This window comes from Malaclemys terrapin, chromosome 13 (assembly GCF_027887155.1).
Source record: "Malaclemys terrapin pileata isolate rMalTer1 chromosome 13, rMalTer1.hap1, whole genome shotgun sequence".
In the NCBI taxonomy this organism is placed as follows: Eukaryota; Metazoa; Chordata; order Testudines; family Emydidae; genus Malaclemys; species Malaclemys terrapin.
In genome coordinates, this window is record NC_071517.1 from 15,234,223 (window position 1) to 15,253,588 (window position 19,366).

General features: G+C 47.0%; 1 protein-coding gene across 4 annotated transcripts in view; it reads left to right on the forward strand.

The window, feature by feature from the left end:
• The first annotated feature begins 5,592 nt into the window (after window positions 1-5,592).
• Window positions 5,593-19,366, forward strand: part of ITGB4 (integrin subunit beta 4) — a 55,908-nt gene continuing 42,134 nt past the window's right edge. Inside the window, exon 1 of one of the 4 annotated variants that reach the window (XM_054047154.1) lies at window positions 5,593-6,090. In XM_054047154.1, coding sequence (XP_053903129.1) covers window positions 6,086-6,090 — 5 coding nt within the window. In that variant the 5' untranslated portion in view covers window positions 5,593-6,085. Of the gene's footprint in view, window positions 6,091-6,122; window positions 6,200-19,366 lie in introns of those variants that run through there. The other 3 variants (XM_054047151.1, XM_054047153.1, XM_054047152.1) reach the window with 3 other exon arrangements.

Genomic DNA, 19,366 nt, shown 5'->3' on the forward strand with positions numbered 1-19,366 from the left:
TTGCATCCCTCCTCTTGGTCTACTGTTTCCCAGCTGGGCCTTTGATTAGACATGGAGAGAGAAGATTTTGATGAAAAGGGCAACTCTTAAATCAGCAGAAGGAAGGACCTCTTAATGAAGAATCTCAACACTGCTTCATTCATTTCTTTAGAAGCCACGTTCGATCCACTTTATCAATTTCTACCCATTCTGCAGTCACAGGCAGAAGACAGAACCACCCTATTCTAGTGCTTGTTGCCCTACTGAGACCCTCTGTTGCAGCTGATGGAACTTACCATACCACTACCCTTGGTTTGCCATGAAACATCAAGTCTAGAGGCTGTAGGATGTGTATCTACCCACACTGAAACCACTCAAGTGCTATCATTTCTGGGGGAGAGGTCCTTGGTGTGAAATCAATGGAGCGACAATGATTTATTCCAGCTGAGGATCTGGCCCCACATAAATAGTCCTCCTCCAGCAGCGCCCTCCTTGCCAGTGATTACTACAAAAGTATAGTGTTCTCCCTAGGATTGCATACAACTAACTTTTTTGGCATTCTGGAGTCTAGTAAAGTTTACAGGCCATTTAGAACTCCTGTTTTCTCTGCTTTTACTGCAAGACTCAGGAGTGTATGTGGTGCCACTGGGACAATGGAAACCATGTGAAACTTGTAAAATATACAATTCCTGCCTTTATTACTATTTTTTGTAATGGCTCGCTATAAATTCAGGTTCACTTTTCCATTTAAAAAACCAGCAAAGATCAGATTGCTGATCTCCTTTCCTGGGTAATTCTGAGTGCTGGTAACTGCCCATCAGTGTCACTGGATGGGAAAATTAAATTGACTGGACATGAAATGTTCACCAAGACAAGGAAGCCAGATAATTGAATGAATCTACATGATCATTCCTTTGGATAACGACTTCATGGGCTATGGCTTGATATAGGAGAGTTTTTTCTATTTGATAAGAGCATGCCCAAAAGGAGTGTCTCTAGGCACTTAGTCATTTCCAGGTAGCTGTGTGTTTTCTCCTTTTCGGTGCTGTATGATCCATGAGGATTATTTCTTGATGATTCAGCCCCTTATCTCGTGTCATCTGTACAGTTTGCTTGTTCAGGTTCAAAGAGCGTCTCTCTGGGACTCTTCCAATATGGGTTGCAATGCGAAAGACAGGATTGTTAATTCATTTGGGAGGAATGAAAATCACTGGAGGAAAAGTCAAGATCCATCAGGCCACCAGCCTGAAACATTCTGTGAGCCAGTTGAAGACATGAAAGAGGAAAACATCCCGAAGGAATGAGAACGGTGTGCTACTGCAGACAGAACTCCACTCTGCACTAAGATACACCACGAGGCTGCATTCACTTGATGGGCTCTGCTGGCATTCAGAAGCAAACTCCACGATTCATGCCAGTTGATGTTATGAATCTTATACGTGCAGTCCCAAGGTATCTCTTGCTTTAGGGATACTATAACTGATTGCTTTAAAACAAGTTAAGTCTTCCAAAAACAAACAAATCTCTCTGCTCCTCTTGTCAATTTTAAGTCTCTACTCAAGATGATTCTAAACTGGAGCACGCAATAGGGGCTGATCTTGCATTCCCTACTATTGGAATAAGTGTCTTTCATCCCATCCTAATAGTATTAAAAGGCTGGTACAGCCTCATCTCAGGTGCTAAGGCACAGCACAGTTGAGAGCCCTCTGCTGAGAACGCTCTAACATCGCTGCACTAGAACCTGGCTTCCATCAGCCTGTATGTCCCCTTCCAGTCCAGTTGCTGTGATGAGGTGCGTAGCAGGAAATGGGCTCCTACCAATTATCTTGTATCTTACTTATTTTATTTTGTACAGCAGCCACATGTGGTCTCAGTACTGAAGAGAGACTGAAACATCAAGAGGAAGATTCTCTGCATTAGAATCCTAGTTGAGTCCAAAGATGAAGGTGTGAGGCATTGAATTAGCCCAGTGGTCTGCAGAATTCATAAAGGGGAGAAGCGGTTTCCTAGAAATAAAATTTTCTCTCCCCTCCCTGCCTCTTTCTCTGCCTCAAAGTCACTCAAGATGGAAAGTGTGTGTTTGTGTCTTGGACCTTTTCTGTTGAACACTACAGCCCACTGACATTCCTCCATATATAATTTAAGCCATAGCTTGGCTCTGACAGCTTCTGAGTACCAGCTGTGCTCAGAAAAACATGTTCCACAGTGATTGCCATAAAGGAGAGGAGGCTACCTAGAAGCACAAAGGATGTGGATGTGGACTTGGAGTAGGCATTCTCCATTAAACGTCAATTCGTCCCAATTTCTAATTCTGTCCCGATGGCCTTGCGGAGCTCATCATTGCTGTTGCATTTGAATTTGGAGGAAACATCCAGCATCCACTCTGCTGAAGTTCAGATTCCTTTACTTTAGGGTGGCAGTGGCTGGTACACAGCATGGCAGGGGACAGAGACAGAGTTGAGATTCTTTTAGTGGTCAAAGCATCAGGATTGATGTAATGAGACTTCCTGGAGCAAGTGGTTCTAATTCCAGTGGAGTCATCAAAGTCCCTCAAACTTCAGAGGTAAATGCAGTTTCTTCCTGGTTCCTCTTTGCAGGTCAGTTAGCACTTTGGTTTTGCGATGTCTCATCTAACAGCTCTGTATGGATGTTAAAGTCCCCATAGAGCCTTAAGCCAGAGTAGGGGTTTGTCCTTCAGCCCTTGGCCAACATTTTTCCTCTTCCTCTTGCTGTTGTGCCATGTGCCTGTGGTCCACCTGACCACTGTCTGCCCTCCCCAGAATTGGCTGCATTTCAGTGATCAGTGTTTGTTCTCACTCCCACTCTGACATATGTAGGAGAGAGAATTCCTTTCATTCTAAGCTCCTTACATACATAATTACTGTTTAACTAATTTTTGAATGAAAACTTTTATTTACCTGGATACAGAGTTCATGCTGCTGAAATTCCCTTGGGATGACATAAAGGATGCTGCCAGTAGGTTTTCGTCAACATAATTTCTGGTACAAAACTGATCTTTTCTTCAGACAATTTTACTGAGGATTATTTATATCATATAATGCAAAAGAGGGTTTGTGTTTCATTATTGTGCTATTGAATGTTTTTCTCTAAGAGAAACACAAGGTATGATCTGACAAAGTGAAAATCCAAGGGCTGTCACTCTCGGTGTACTGTGTAAGGAGGCAAGACACTGAATAGGCTGGTGTGGCATTAAAAAAAAAAAAAAAAAAACACCCCACACCTAAGTGTTAGCAATTGGCATCCTGACTGGCAATCCCAGCAGAGAAATTAAGGACTAAATGGGCCCTGGGAATGAACTGTTTTCACCCTAGAAGTGGTTACTCCAGAGTCCTCCATTATTCAGCCCCAGAAAAGGATTCCTGTTCCCAGAGTTATTAAAACACCACCTTCCTCTATCATCCCATCCATTTCTGAAAGAAAAGCCCACTACGCACTCCCCCCAGGGAAGTGCTGTTCAGAGCAGCCAAAGATCCTGTGATTTTCATGTTCCTGTGCAAAGGGTCAGAATCTTGAGAGTTGTACAGAGGAGAGACTAAGTTAGGTGCCCAGTTATCCAGACTTAGTGAATCTTAAGAGAACCTCCCATAGACTGTTCAGAAGGCTAGAATTCTGATCCCCATCTTTACATAGGGAAAGCAGCTAATTCCACAGGGAAATATACATTTAAACCAAACCAACATGGCTCCAGTACCTATAAAATCCACCTTCCACTGTGTTTTAGACTCCATGATAGAAAACTGTTGTGCCACGTCATCCCTGCAAAATCAGTCCAATGACTTCCTAACGTGAGATCATGACACGTGCATTGTAATAGTTGTTAGTGGTAGAGATGTCTATAATTAAATCTGTGAACACTTCCCATTTGAAGATTCCTGTTTTCAGTTGTTTATAACTGCCAACCTTTAACCATTCAGATAGGAATCTTCCATGCTGCCTGTTTCCCAAAAATATTTCTGTCAGAGGCAAGCTTCTGTAAAAATGGTTCAACCCTTCCCTAGGTTAGGGAAATTGACGTTGTTTTGGTAATGCTAAATTCTTACGTCCATTTAGCTGAGAAGCTCTGTCTCCATGCTTTGGAGCAGTGACTTGAAATTTTGGCAAGGGGATGGCCCTGGTGGCAGGGATGCGCCTTTAGCCATCCCCCTGAATATCTGCCCAAATTTGGCCAAGTTATGAGCTTCTGAACAATCACAATTCGCACATGCTCAGAGGTTTGCATCGTTATTTTTCAAAGCTGCCATCCGCCCTAAACATGTTCTGTCCCTATGCAGCCCCCACAGGCTACAACATCCCCTAAGGATGACTGAGCATACTCCATCCTGCAGCTTCGGGGCAGAGCAGGACTCTTTCTGCTTTGCTCCTGCATGCTGGTGGCGATCCTTGGGGCAGTGGTATCAAGGGCAGGCAGGGAGACTTTCATGTATGCTCAGTGCTTCTCCAGCTCGCCCCAGGTAGTGCAGCCAATTCTCACAAGTAATGCCATTTTGGCCCCTACTGGAGCCAGTAGCCCACTGACAGGAGAAGCTTCAGCCCTGCCCAGAGGAAACCCCCTCTTATTGGCTGTCTTCCCCGCTTGCCTGCTTCTGGGGGAAGAGCAGCCAATCAGGGCTGCTGCAGGGGGAAGGCAGGTGGAGCAGTGAAGAGCTCCTAGAGCTGCCCCCACCACCCTGGAAAGGGGGTGAGAGGAACCCCATTGACGCTACCCCCTCCCCAGGGCTGGGAGAGGGGGGGTGAAGAACCCTGGGAGCTGCAGAAGGTGGGCTGAGGGAGCAAAAACGATGCAGTAGCTGGAAGTTGTGTAATTAATTGGACTGGAGAATACTTAATAAATTAATTAGAAGTGTGGGGCTTGGGGAGAAGCTGGAAGCTCCACACCATCAGCCTACCAGCCAACCAGCAAGAGCTGCAGCCAGGACCAGAATCACCTTACAGTGTTAAAGCCTTGGCCCGTCTAAGCCTTAGCACAGATCAGGGATGTGGGTGGGTCCCGTTTACACTACTGCCTGGAAATGTTGCACCTGGAACCCTGGTTTGGTTCTAGGGGTAGTGCCTATGAGGTCTGAGGGATTTTTCTCCCATTCAGGGCGCAAATGGAGGATGCTGACCATTAATTGTTGTCAGCCAGACATGGAAAGAGACAGGGTAGGTGGGGAAGGGGTGGTGGTTGTCCCTGCTGGAACTTGATTGACCTTTTTTTGCAGGGATTCTGCTGGGACCTGAATTCTGCAATACAATATTATCTCAGCTTGCCCAGCATAGAAAGTCTGGAGGAAAAGATCCTACCAGACAGAAGTGACTACGGAGGGTGGGGAATTCAATACAATCTAGGGCCAGCCCCTGGGTGCTGCAAAGCTGTAAGCCCGGGGTGGCACACTCAGCACTGAAATAAGCGTCTGGCTTTGCGCTCATCGGGTTTCTAACACAAAGGCTGAGACGCGAGCCCCCCTCCCTCTCCAAACAATCCCTTCTGTAAATCTTTGTTGGTGAAGTGTAACTGGGCTGGGCTGTCTCAGCTCCCAGCCCTTTTCCTGTGGGTGGGTGTTTGTGTGGATGGGGAGGAGGGAGAGAGTGCCTAGCTGCCCTCGCTGTTCTTGCCCATACAGGTGTGCATAAATTGAAGGAATGCCAGACTGAGTCACGGGAGCCTCCCCTCCCCGTCTACCTGAGCTGGAATAAAACTGTCCCTTTCTGGAAAAAGGATCCCACTACAGCTATCCTCACCTCACCCTCTCTCCTCCTCTCCTTACACCGCTGGTGAGAGAGACAGGCAGAGGGAGTAACTCCTAAGAGAAAGAGGAGGAAAAGAAGTCCATATTTGATCAGAGGGGACAGAGAGCCCTGCAAAGTTATGTCAAGTTCATGAGCTGCCTGCCTGCCCTGTGGATTTAAACTTGGCAACTGAATGGAAAAGAGAGAAAGGGGACCAAAGAAATAAAATAAACAGGCTAAGTGTGGAAGTCTGCTGGTGGCAGTGAAGCAGTGAAATTCCCCTTTTGCCTTTAGAAGAATTTCTTGGCTTGCTGTGTGGGTGACTGCTGTTTGGATTGTTGCAGAGGATTTGGACTTTGAATCAGACAAAGCACTAATGAGGTTTGTGGAATTAATGTATCTGTGTTCTTTAGTGTGGCACTTGCTTTAATTTTTTGCTATTGATTAACAAAGGGGAGCGGTTACATGAAGCACAGGGCTTCTCTCACAGGTAGGCACAGGACAGATTGAGGTGGATTGCTAATTGTATGTATCTTTTTTGTTTTTTTTTAACTTTGTGTATTTTCATTCCTTTGTGCTGCTTGGAAATGGCACTGGTTGATCAGACAGGTTTGTTTTGCAGAGTTGTGCACTTGTTTGGGGGGGAAGGGGGTTACCTTGTTAAAATATGTAAAGTGCTGTCTCTCTCTCTCTCTCTCTCTCACACACACACACACACACACACACACACACACACACACACACACACACACACACACACACACACACACACACACACACACACACACACACACACACACACACACCCATGTCTGAGTTGTGGATTAGCAAACGTCCCAGGTTTCTAAGGTTTGCTCTTTTCATTCCGCCGCTTTCTAGCCAGGGAAAGATGAACTGTGCCAGGAGAGAGGGCATAGGGAACTTGTAACTAAGATGGCCCAAAGTGTTCAGATATGTAGGTTGGGTTTAGTCCATTATAAACACAGGGGCCATTTTGCAAAATGTGGATCTGTGTCTAAAGTTTGGGGTTGAGCCAGTTAGAAAAGGGCCAACTATGAAATCCGGGTTCAGATTCAGGATCCAGGAGTTTGGTCTCTTCTGAAGTGCAGATAGAGCTCGGCTTTTTCTTGCGGGCAAATCTGGCGTAGAGTGTGCACAAGAGAAGGAATACAGGGATGGGGAGGGGTGGTGAGTGTGGGGGGGAGAAGGGAGTCAGAGTGTATGTGTTGGGGACAGGATAAGGGGAATAAAGTGTGTTGGGGGAGATAAAAGGGTCAGTGGAGGGTTAGAGGACAGGAGGGGGGCATGTGTCAGGCAGTTGGAGGATAAGGGGCTGTGTGAGGAGGGGGGCAGGGAAAAGCGTGGGGATTTGTGGACGTGGAGCTATATCCAAATTCTGAATCTTGGTAACAGCACAGACAAGATTTGCAGTGCACTGCTGCAGATGCTCACCTCAGCAAAACTGTCTCCTAGTTGCTGGGCCCCTTTGTGGGGAGGTGACTGGGAGGAGAGGGGCACTAGAGTGAATGTGGTTTTCCAAGGGGCAGTCAGTACGCACTGGCCCAGCTGGACAGGGGCATTCCCCATGGTGTAACATTAGCACTGGAGGGAACAGGATACCACAGGGCATTGCTAATGAGCTATGGAACATTTTCACTGAGCAGTATGACTCCTGCCCAGCTCAGCAGGGATTAAAAGTTGTTCCCACCTACTGGATACTTGGTGGCCCTTAATGAGTTTGGTTTAATGAGCCGTGTCATGGACGCACCCCTATGTTTTGCACTAGACTGTAAGCTGGAGGCAAGGGCTGGCTTGTGCAGCATGTTTGTACAGTGCCTAGCACGATGGGGCCCAGATCTTGGGAGTTCCTGCAGCAGGGGCCGAAATCACTTAGATGGCAAAAGTTTGTGTCTCGCCCACTGGAGGGGTATTTTGGGGAGATCTCTCTCCTAACTTGCGAATTTTGGGGGTTAGCAACAGAGAGTTCTGGCTCCTCTGCCTTGTGGGGACTTTCCGCATGTAGCTGCGCAGGGGGGGCTGATGAGTCCACAATCACCCTGCAGCCCTACCATTCAGGGAAGGGCTTAGTCCAGCCAAAGAGCAGCTTGCTGCTGGCCCACAGCCTGCAAGGGTTGGGGGTGGTCCCAGTGCTAGCATGGCTAGTCGGCCTTCATTATTAGTATGTATTGGTGCAGTGCCTGGGAGCCCCAGTCATTGTCTAGGACACATTGTGTTAAGTGCTGTACAAACACAGGACTAATTGTAAGTGTGATGTTTGACCACTCAAAGAGATGCAGCACATGAACTCCTTTTAGGGGGTTATACCTGGAGCCATGTGCCATTGGAAAGGGCATTTGGCTTTGGTTTGAAGGGGTGTCTCTGGCCCTATTATGTGTGTGTGTGTGTGTGTGTACATAAGAATAGTCTGACCCAGTATGGTCAATGGTGCATCTAGCCCAGTATCCTGTCTTCCAACAGTGGCCAGTGCCTGATACTTCAGAGGGAATGAACAGAACAGGGCAATTATTGAGTGATCCATCCCCTGTTGTCCAGTTCCAGGTTCAGGCAGAGGTTTAGGGATACCTGGAGCATGGAGTTGTGTCCATGACCATCTTGGCTAATAGTCATTGATGGACCTATCCTCCATGAACTTATCTAATTCTTTTTTGAACCCAGTTATAATTTTGGTATTCACAACATCCTCTGGCAATGAGTTCCACAGGTTGATTGTGCATTGTCTGAAGAAATACTTCCTTATGTATGTTTTAAACCTGCTGCCTATTAATTTAATTGGATGACCTCTAGTGTTCGTGTTATATGAAGGGGTAACTAACACTTCCCCCTTCATCCACACCATTCATGATTTTTTTTTTTTTAGACCTCTATCATATCCTGCACTTCAGTCATCTCTTTTCTAAATTGAATAGTCCCAGTCTCTTTCATTTCTTCTCATATGGAAGCTGTTCCGTACCACTGATCATTTTTGTTGCCCTTCTCTGTACTTTTCCCAATTCTAATGTATCTTTTTGGGGCTGGGGCAACCAGAACTGTACATAGTATTCAAGGTGTGGGCGTACCATGGATTTATGTAGTGCATTATGATATTGTCCTAATTGTTCCTAACATTCTGTTCGCTTTTTGGACTGCCGCTGCACACTGAGCAGAAGTTTTCAAAGGACTATCCACAATGACTCCAAGATCTTTTTTGAGTGGTAACAGCTATTTTAGACCCCTTCATTTTGTATGTATAGTTGACGTTCTATTTTCCAATGTGCATTCCTTTGCACTTACCAACACTGAATTTCATCTGCCATTTTGTTGCCCAGTGACCCAGTTTTGTGAGCTCCCTCTGTAACTCTTGGCAGTCAACTTTGGACTTCAACTATCTTGAGTAATTTCATATTGTATGCAGACTTTGCCACCTCACTGGTTATCCCCTTCCAGATCATTTATGAATATGTTGAACAGCACTGGTCCCAGTACAGATCCTCTGGGGCCCCCGCTGTTTACTTCTCTCCTCAGTGAAAACTGACCCTTTACTCCTACCCTCTGTTTCCTGTCTTTTAATCGGTTACTGATCCATGAGAGGACCTTCCCTCTTATCCCATGACAGCTTCCTTTGCTTAAGAGGCAAGTACACTATATCAACTGGATCACCCTTGTCCATGTGCTTGCTAACATCTTCAGAATGCTAAGATTGGTGAGGCGTAATTTCCTTTTACAAAAGACTCCTCCTCAACGTATGAAGTTCATCTATGTGTCTGACAATTCTGTTCTTCACTGTGATGGGTAGATTGGGAAGTAATGAATAGATTTCATTTGCATTACCAAAGAGCTCTTGCTGTGCAGACTTTGCCTGGGTAGAATCTAGGTTTGCCAATTTTAGTTGGACGTATTCCTGCAGGTTTCAATAATCTTTAATTAAAGATTCATCTTTAACTCCTGGAGACTCCAGGACAATCCTGGAGGGTGGCAACCTTAGCAGAATCTCTATCGGGCATGTTCACAGAAATCCGGTGGGTGTGCAAGGGATTAGAGGCATGCAAGGAGCCTGCCGCTCCCACTTGAGGCTTGGACAGGAAATTCAGTTCGGACCCTGCTGCCAAACCATTCTGCAGGAGTGAGGCCGTTTCAAGAGAGAAAAATTAAAGCTTCTGTGGAGTGTTCTGGGATATTCAGGCTGAGGGGTCAGATTCTGCTGTCAGTGACCCACGCCCCCTTTTCCTTGTGAAGAGAGGCTTTCTCTCACCTTCCCAGCTGCCCGGGGATGGCCTTGGGGTTTCTAAGCACCGAGCTGCGTTCCCTCCTTGCCAGCCACTGCCTGCACCTGAGCAGACAGTGTGACGTCTGGCCCCAGCGAGGGGCAGCTCTGTGAGGCTGGGTAGAATAAGGCACTAAGTACTGGACTAGGAGCAGGCAGTTCTGATGCCGGGGTCGTGACAATGATGAGATGTCGGCTTGCTCCAGGGGCAGGAGAGGCTGTGGGGCTGTGCAAAAGAACCAAACTTTCCTGGGAAGGGCCCTTTCCAATTAAGGACTTACTGTGCCCATGAGTGGTGGTGGTGGTGGGGGGGGAATGACTCAATTTGCACGTACGGATGTCAGGGCGTCCCAGCAGGGGCACTTTGAACATCCGCCATAAAGCGCTTCAAAGGGCAGTTGAACACATCACTTTAAAGGGTCAGATCATCCGTCCCTTCCTCAGGGAAAACTGAAATTGGGGGAGATTCGCCTAGGGGAGCAGGGAGATTCGCTCCGATTTGGACAGGCTGAGCAGGAGACAGCATTGACGTTCGCTATTCAGAGAGGGAAGGGTGGTCGAGTGCTGGAGGCACTGGGCTTGGGCATGTGTGAGATCTGGGCTCATTTCCTGGTTCTGCCACAGGCTCCCTGTATGACCCAGAACAAGTCTGTGCATCTCTCCAGGCTTTGAATTCCCGTCTATAAAGCGGGGCTGGTGTTTCCTTCCTCTGTCTCGTCTGTTTGGATTGTCAGCCCTTCGGGGCAGGGCCTGTCTCTCACCGCGTGTCTGTGGAGCACCCAGCCCAATGCGTCCTGTTAGCAGATCTTACCACCCTTGCCGCAACTATCACACTTTAGTGCTTCTGTAGCAGTGCAAAAGAACCGTGCGCTTGCACCCAAACTGCTGTTGCCTCCAGCTCCTGGCTGGAGACGGTGATCCGGGAGGGCTCAGGGTTAGGAAGAGGGATATTTCTTACTACTGCCTGTCAAACCTCAGAAATAGGGGGCAGTATTCCGGCAAGCGGCTTCTCATCTGTGGCGGGGGCTGAGATGCTGTAGGAGATGCTGCTGGGGGTGAGGGGTGGGCTGCTGTGAGGCCGTGTGATTTCCCCCCCACCCGGAGTGCTTTGGGAAGGGGAGCGGGAGCCGGTTACTTGAGAGGAGAGACTGAGGAAATTCCTATTGTCCAGCAGCACAACATGGCCGTCATAGACCGAGACAGGGCCTGAGGGGAAACCTGAGCACACTGAGTCGTTTCATATCTCATGGGTGTGGAGCACAACAAAAGGCTGCTGTGTCCCAAGCGCTCTGCAGTTCTAGCCCCGCTGGGGGAAGTGCTCAGCTCACAGCAGAACACGCTTCTAACAGCTGGACCCTTCTCTCCTGGCTCCAAAGGTTCCCCCCAATGCATGGGGCTGCCTCTGTGCAGACTATGAATTCTTGATCTTTCCCACTCTGTTTTTCCTCTTCCCTTTTGTCCATGTTCCCTTGGCTCCCATCAGGTTCCATCTCAGTCTAGAAACAGCTGTTGTCTCTGCCAGTTTAGTATGGCAGAGCGGCCCAAGCAGGTGGAGTCCTCCTCTCAATGGCCGGCCCTTGGTGTGTCCCCTGAATGTTACCGCAGCTGAGAACCTGGCACCTGTGTAGTTGTATCTGTCCTGGGTGAGCCTACCAAGTGCCTCTGCCTGGCTGGACCAAGCTCAGCTGGATGGAATCTCGCCCTCCCTGGCAATATTGTCTGGCCCCAGCTGTTCAACTCCAGAAGCTGTGCAGGCAGCAAGGTGCCTGGGCTTAAGACTCCGCCTCACACCTGGGCTCTGCCCAAAGCTCCTGGCCAAGGGGAAGCTTGGAAAAGTGACAAACTGCAGCAGAATCCTGGCTCTCCAAACCCCTTCTCCAACGTCTCTCCTTACTCCGGTGCTTCCCGATGAGTCAAACGTCTTTGCCCTGGCTCAGGCTGTTCAGATAATCAGGAACCCACTGCCAAACTTACCAGAGTTTGCACTTGGAGTTTTATATCTGAAATCCAATTGGATCAAAATCCTGGTTGCATAGAAACCACTGGGAGCTTTTTCCCACTGCCTTCAGTGGGGTCAGAATTTCACACATGGACTCCTGATGACCCATTATCTTCTACCGCTCACTGCCTTAGGGTGCTGTCTGCTGACAGATGGACGGACAGATAAACAGACATCTATAACCTTGCTCATCACCATGTGGCTTCCACATTCTGTTATATTGGTGGTCCCTTTCTAAAGCAGATGCAGTGGCAACATACTGAACTATATTCATGTGGGGTAGGGGGAAGGTAGAGGAGGAAAGCACCAGGGTTTCTGGGGTCATGACCCTGGTCAGATAAATTGTAATTTGTGTCTTTAGGAATTTACACTTTGGTAGATTCTGCTTTTTGATTTAGAGGATTCCATTAGTGCAACTGCTACAGGCAGCAGAGATCCAGCTACTATACCTACTGCTAAGAGACAGGAAACAGTAGGATTAAATGGTCCGTGTTCATCAACGTTCCCTACGAGGTCTAATGTTTAATCCATTTATTAATTATCTGGAAAGGAGGGTGAGCAGTGAGATGGTAAAACTCTGCAGGTGTCACAAAGCTAGCTTTGTTAGTCATGGCCAGAGAAAACTGGCAGGAACTTCACAAGAGGGACCTCCCCCAGCTAGGAGAACGGACAAAGTGCTGGCAAATGAAGTTCATTGTTAAATGCAAAGTAATGCACCTTGAAGGGAAACATTTAAACTACGCCACCACCTTACAGGGTTCTAAATTAACTGTCAACCAAAGAAAGGGACCTGGGCGGAGTAGGTCAGAAGGTATAGACAGCTCAGTGAAGATCTCCTTCAATGTACAGCTGCACTCTAAAAGGCAAACAAAATGTTAGTGTGTAGAAGATTTGAAATACTATGTGCAGTACTCATCCCCCCCATCTCAAAAAGGATATAGGAGAACTGGAGGTGGTTCAGAAAAGGGTGATAGGAATGATCCCAGGCTTGGGAAAACTCTCCTCTGACTAGAAATGGAAAAGCCTGGGATTGTTACTTTAGAAAGAAGATGAAGAAGAGGAGACATGATGACAGTGTATGAAATAATGAATGGTTTAGAGACGGTAGGTCAGGAATTTAGTTCTCCCTGTCTTATATCACAAGAACTAGTGGCATTCAATGACATTTAAAAGTGACAAATTCAAAACCAATAAAACAAATGCTTTTTCACACAACACACAAACGAAGTGTGGAATTTGTTGTCACAGGATGTTCTTGAAGCCAAAAAATTAGCGCTATTCAAAGAGGGGCTGGACATTATAGGGATAAGAATATCCAGAGTTTATAGTTAATGCTAATAAATCCTGCAAGGGATATTAAACCTTGTGCACCAGGGTTTAAACCAATCTCTATTTGGGATTAGCATGAAACCTAACATAGATTCATAGATTATAGGACTGGAAGGGACCTCGAGAGGTCATCGAGTCCAGTCCCCTGCCCGCATGGCAGGACCAAATACTGCCTAGACCATCCCTAATAGACATTTATCTAACCTACTCTTAAATATCTCCAGAGACGGAGATTCCACAACCTCCCTAGGCAATTTGTTCCAGTGTTTAACCACCCTGACAGTTAGGAACTTTTTCCTAATGTCCAATCTAGACCTCCCTTGCTGCAGTTTAAACCCATTGTTTCTGGTTCTATCCTTAGAGGCTAAGGTGAACAAGTTCTCTCCCTCCTCCTTATGACACCCTTTTATATACCTGAAAACTGCTATCATGTCCCCTCTGTCTTCTCTTTTCCAAACTAAACAAACCCAATTCTTTCAGCCTTCCTTCATAGGTCATGTTCTCAAGACCTTTAATCATTCTTGTTGCTCTTCTTTGGACCCTTTCCAGTTTCTCCACATCTTTTTTTAAAATGCGGCGCCCAGAACTGGACACAATACTCCAGCTGAGGCCTAACCAGAGCAGAGTAGAGCGGAAGAATGACTTCTCGTGTCTTGCTCACAACACACCTGTTAATGCATCCCAGAATCATGTTTGCTTTTTTTGCAACAGCATCACACTGTTGACTCATATTTAGCTTGTGGTCCACTATAACCCCTAGATCCCTTTCTGCCGTACTCCTTCCTAGACAGTCTTTTCCCATTCTGTATGTGTGAAATTGATTTTTCCTTCCTAAGTGGAGCACTTTGCATTTGTCTTTGTTAAACTTCATCCTGTTTAACTCAGACCATTTCTCCAATTTGTCCAGATCATTTTGAATTATGACCCTGTCCTCCAAAGTAGTTGCAATCCCTCCCAGTTTGGTATCATCCACAAACTTAATAAGCGTACTTTCTATGCCAATATCTAAGTCGTTGATGAAGATATTGAACAGAGCCGGTCCCAAAACAGACCCCTGCGGTACCCCACTCGTTACGCCTTTCCAGCAGGATTGGGAACCATTAATAACAACTCTCTGAGTACGATTATCCAGCCAGTTATGCACCCACCTTATAGTAGCCCCATCTAATTTGTATTTGCCTAGTTTATCGATAAGAATATCATGCAAGACCGTATCAAATGCCTTACTAAAGTCTAGGTATACCACATCCACCGCTTCACCCTTATCCACAAGGCTCGTTATCCTATCAAAGAAAGCTATCAGATTGGTTTGACATGATTTGTTCTTCACAAATCCATGCTGGCTATTCCCTATCACCTTACCACCTTCCAAGTGTTGGCAGATGATTTCCTTAATTACTTGCTCCATTATCTTCCCTGGCACAGAAGTTAAACTAACTGGTCTGTAGTTACCTGGGTTGTTTTTATTTCCCTTTTTATAGATGGGCACTATATTTGCCCTTTTCCAGTCTTCTGGAATCTCTCCCGTCTCCCATGACTTTCCAAAGATAATAGCTAGAGGCTCAGATACCTCCTCAATTAGCTCCTTGAGTATTCTAGGATGCATTTCATCAGGCCCGGGTGACTTGCAGGCATCTAACTTTTCTAAGTGATGTTTAACTTGTTCTTTTTTTATTTTATCCGCTAAACCTACCCCCTTCCCATTAGCATTCACTATGTTAGGCATTCCTTCAGACTTCTCGGTGAAGACCGAAACAAAGAAGTCATTAAGCATCTCTGCCATTTCCAAGTTTCCTGTTACTGTTTCTCCCTCTTCACTAAGCAGTGGGCCTACCCTGTCTTTGGTCTTCCTCTTGCTTCTAATGTATTGATAAAAAGTCTTCTTGTTTCCTTTTATTCCCGTAGCTAGTTTGAGCTCATTTTGTGCCTTTGCCTTTCTAATCTTGCCCCTGCATTCCTGTGTTGTTTGCCTATATTCATCCTTTGTAATCTGTCCTAGTTTCCATATGGGGGACAGATTATCCCACATCTGCCTAATGCGAGGTTTCTTGCACCTTCCTCTGAAGCATCGAATGCTGGCCACTGTCAGAGACTGGATGCTGGACTAGATGAACTTCAGGTTTGATCCAGTCTAGCAATTCTTAGGGTACTTATCGAGATATGATGCCTTCCAAGGACATCGATCTTCAAGCACCTCTGGCTCTTGTGCACGTATTAATACGTCATTGGACTAGGCCTCTATTCATGATGCACTTCATGTTTGTTGGGAGGAGGAGCTCCCCTTTCCAGCCAGGGCTGCGCACGTGGACCTTTCTTCCATTAAAACTGTCCTGGAATCCAGATGCAGCACCCTGGCAGGTTTACGCCTAACCCATCTCGCCAGCTGGTACAGCCATATTGGTTCAGTAAAGGTACAAGGAGCAGACTCTGGCCAAGACTAAGGTGGCTCAAGTGAGGCACCCACCTACTTTTAAAAGGATTTGCAGAGGGTGGCTGCTCCTTTCTTGCCTATTTAAGCTGTAACTTCCTCAGGGCAGGGACTATGTCTTATAGTGTGTATGTGCACCATCTAGTACAAACAAGCCCTGATTGCGGTTGGGAATTTCTACTGCTACAGTAATACAACTTGTATATGGCATTCATATTCCCATTTTACAGCTGGAGAAATTGAAGCATAGAGATAATTAATACCCATCTCTTATCTAATGCTTTTCATCAGTAGCTCTCAAAGCACTTCACAAAGGAGGTCAGTGTCATTATTCCCCTTTTACAAGTGGGGAAACTAGGACACAGAGGCAAAATGACTTGCTCAGGGTCACCCAGCAGGCTAATAGCAAAGTTGGGAATAGAACCCAGGTCTACCTGAGTTGCAGTCCAGTACTCTAGCTACACAGCCCTTCTTGAAGTGACTTGCCCAAACTTGCAATGCGAGTTAATGGCAGAGTCAGTATTAAGATCCCAGGTCTCTGGGCTCCCAGTCTGGTGCCCTGCCTGCTACACCCTCTTGCGTCCCCGGTGCTAGAACTGGCCAGAGCTGCTTCTTTCCTAAGCTGCACCTTTAGAAAAGGGAGAAACCAAAAGCGTAACAGACCACGTGTCTGCTAATGAGTGCCGGGAGATTAAACTCTAACAAATCTTTCCCACTGAAAAATTTTCACTTCCTCGCAGGGGTTTGGAGCCGTTTTCACTGGCTAAGAGGAAATGTGAGACAAAAGGAGAATTCAAAACACTCCAGGGTTGTTAAGACACAGTCATCTCCTGCCTTTAACTCCTGCTCTCCCTTTCCGTGCGCTGGGTAGTTCATCGGGGTTCTGAAATGGTCTGACCTGTTGGGCAGCTGTGATCCTTCTTGGTGGGCCTGGGGTATGTTTGGGTTGTTTCCCCCAGGGCAGGGCCGGCTCTAGGTTTTTTGCCCCAAGCCAAAAAAAAAAAACTTCCGGGAGCACAAGTGCCAAAGTTTCCCCCCCCCCCCCCCCAAAAAAAAAAAAAAAAGCGGAATGCCACCCCAGAAATTGTTGCCCCAAGCACGTGCTTGGCTTGCTGGTGCCTAGAGCTGGCTCTGCCCCAGGGTGTCCCCACGTTGATCTGACCGGGCAGGGCTGAGCACTGAACCTACTCTGCAACGTCTAGGATAGCTAGGTGAGAAGCGCTAGCGGGAAAAGTGGGGGCTACAGCACTCCTTATTATGTGTATGACAGTAGTGCCTGGAGACCCCATTTGAGTCAGACCCATTGTGCTAGGAGCCATACAAAAACCTAGTAGGAGACCACAGCCCATGCCCTGAAGAGCGCACTGTCTAATGGGGTTCCTACAGACACACACAAGCCATGCTGGGAATTACTGTCCACGTTCCTTGGTCTGTTGCATGGCAACATCGCTGTTAAAATGGGGCTGGATTTTATTGTCTTTTATCTAACCGCTCACCATGACTTGATGGCAGCCTGTGTGCCCAAGGCACTGAATAGCACATGGTGACTCAAACTCTCCCCTAATGGTTCTTTCCTGTCTTTCCTCTAAACAATCGAAGTACCCACCCTCCTCTGGAGTTCTATATATATCTGTGAGCTTGGCATGCCAACGCTGGTGCCGGTGTGACATAGCGGGCATCACATGCAGGGTCTTCACAATGGCCATGGGCTCTTTAGATGTGTTGTGGAGTGGGTTTTGCTGAGTGTTGGTAGTGGCAGTGCAGAGAGGTTTACCTCTGTGCTTTCTCCTGCTGGCTTGGGAAGAGAGATCCTTTGGGTCTCAATTGTGGATGGTGTTTCAAGGCATTTCTATAGCGCTCGTTACTGGAGAGTCTGGCAATTGGTGTTTCCCTGCTTCTCGTTACAATCCTGTCGTCAGGACTGGGGCTCAGGAGGGCAGGAGGCAGCTCATGGGAAAGGGAGACTTTCCCCAGTTCAGAACCATTCCCGCTCAGTAGTAATTGGAAACCGTTACCATCTGGTGCCAAATGAGATGGTCGTCTCAGTGCAGTGCCTAATGGCACCTGGCATTAACTAGAGCTTTGCTGGCAGTGACAGCAGAAGCACCAAAGTCTGAACGGGGGCAGAGGTTGAAATATCCTCTGACTCCTTAGAGATGGGTCAGGGTGAAATGCACTGTCAGGGAGTCAGGGCAGGAAGCCACAGCTGTGAGTAACCAGAAGACATTGATCTCCACGGCTGTCAACCTAGCATCTTCCACCAGCTCTAAATTCACTTTAAACTACAGCCAGCATGACGGGTGGCTTGATGATAAACCAGTGGGACTGAATGCTTAAGCCACAGCAGCAAAGTACATGAACTAAGTGTATCTTGTCATGTTATCCAGGCGCTCTAATGAAGAGCGCAGTATAACACCAAGAGGGAGAGGCCAGTGCTTGTGCACGGAGGCCCTGATCCAGCAGACTGACGCACATGCTCAGCGTTATACACTGTGAACAGTTCCGTTGGCTTGGCTTCAATGGAGCAACTCACCACAGAACTATAGAGAGGTAGGGCGGGAAGGGACCTGGAGGCAAGTCTTTGCAGGATCTACGCCTGGCCCAAAACCCATAAAGTCAATGGGAGTCTTTCTGCTGATTACAGACGATTTTATATGAGGCCCTTACCAGCTAGTTCACAAAGCCCAGTTCTTCTGAATGGTCTCCCAGTGGGAACTGGTGAGCTGCTGCTGTATGTGATAATCCAAGACGCGTCATTCCACCTTCCTGAAAGATTCCTGCTTTAAAGGGTTTTACAGCCTCTGGATATTTTAACATCATGCTCAGGAGCATGGATTACCCTGAAATGGAGAACCAAACCAGCTAGCCCCAGGCAATCTTCGTTGTGCGAGTCAACCTTGCACAGTGCCTGCATCCTCTAGCTCAGGGGTCGGCAACCTTTCAGAAGTGGTGGGTCAAGTCTTCATTTAGTCACTCTAATGTAAGGTTTCGCGCGCCGGTAATACATTTTAACGTTTTTAGAAGGTCTCTTTCTATAAGTCTATAAAATATAACTAAACTATTGTTGTATGTAAAGTAAATAAGGTTTTTAAAAAGTTTAAGAAGCTTCATTTAAAATTAAATTAAAATGCAGAGCCCCCTCCCCCGGACCGGTGGCCAGGACCCGGGCAGTGTGAGTGCCACTGAAAATCAGTTTGTGTGCCGCCTTCGGCACACGTGCCATAGGTTGCCTACCCCTGCTCTAGCTCGAGATGCTTTAGTACCTTACACTAGACTTCGGCCTTGACGTTTTTAATTTTACTGCCTACATGTAACAATACAGGGAATCACAGTCCTCCTGGCAGAGGAGGTGTCTATAATAGAAAACAACTACAACCACAAACTCCTAAACGAGCTTCTGCAAAGCTCTAGTTTTGTCTCCTTTCCTTCCCTGGGGGCTCCACACCCCATCTGGAGCGCTATGCAGTAGCCAGAGACATCTAGTGGCTGAATAAAATATTGCAAGTTCATGCATGGCCACAGGAAACAGGATTTAACAAGTCAAGGTTTTGCTACGAGTTTGACTTCAGTGAGGCTGCAGCTTTGGAACAGACAGAGGGTGTAAGTTGCTCTTCACTGGCTCTCAAGGATGCAAATTGGT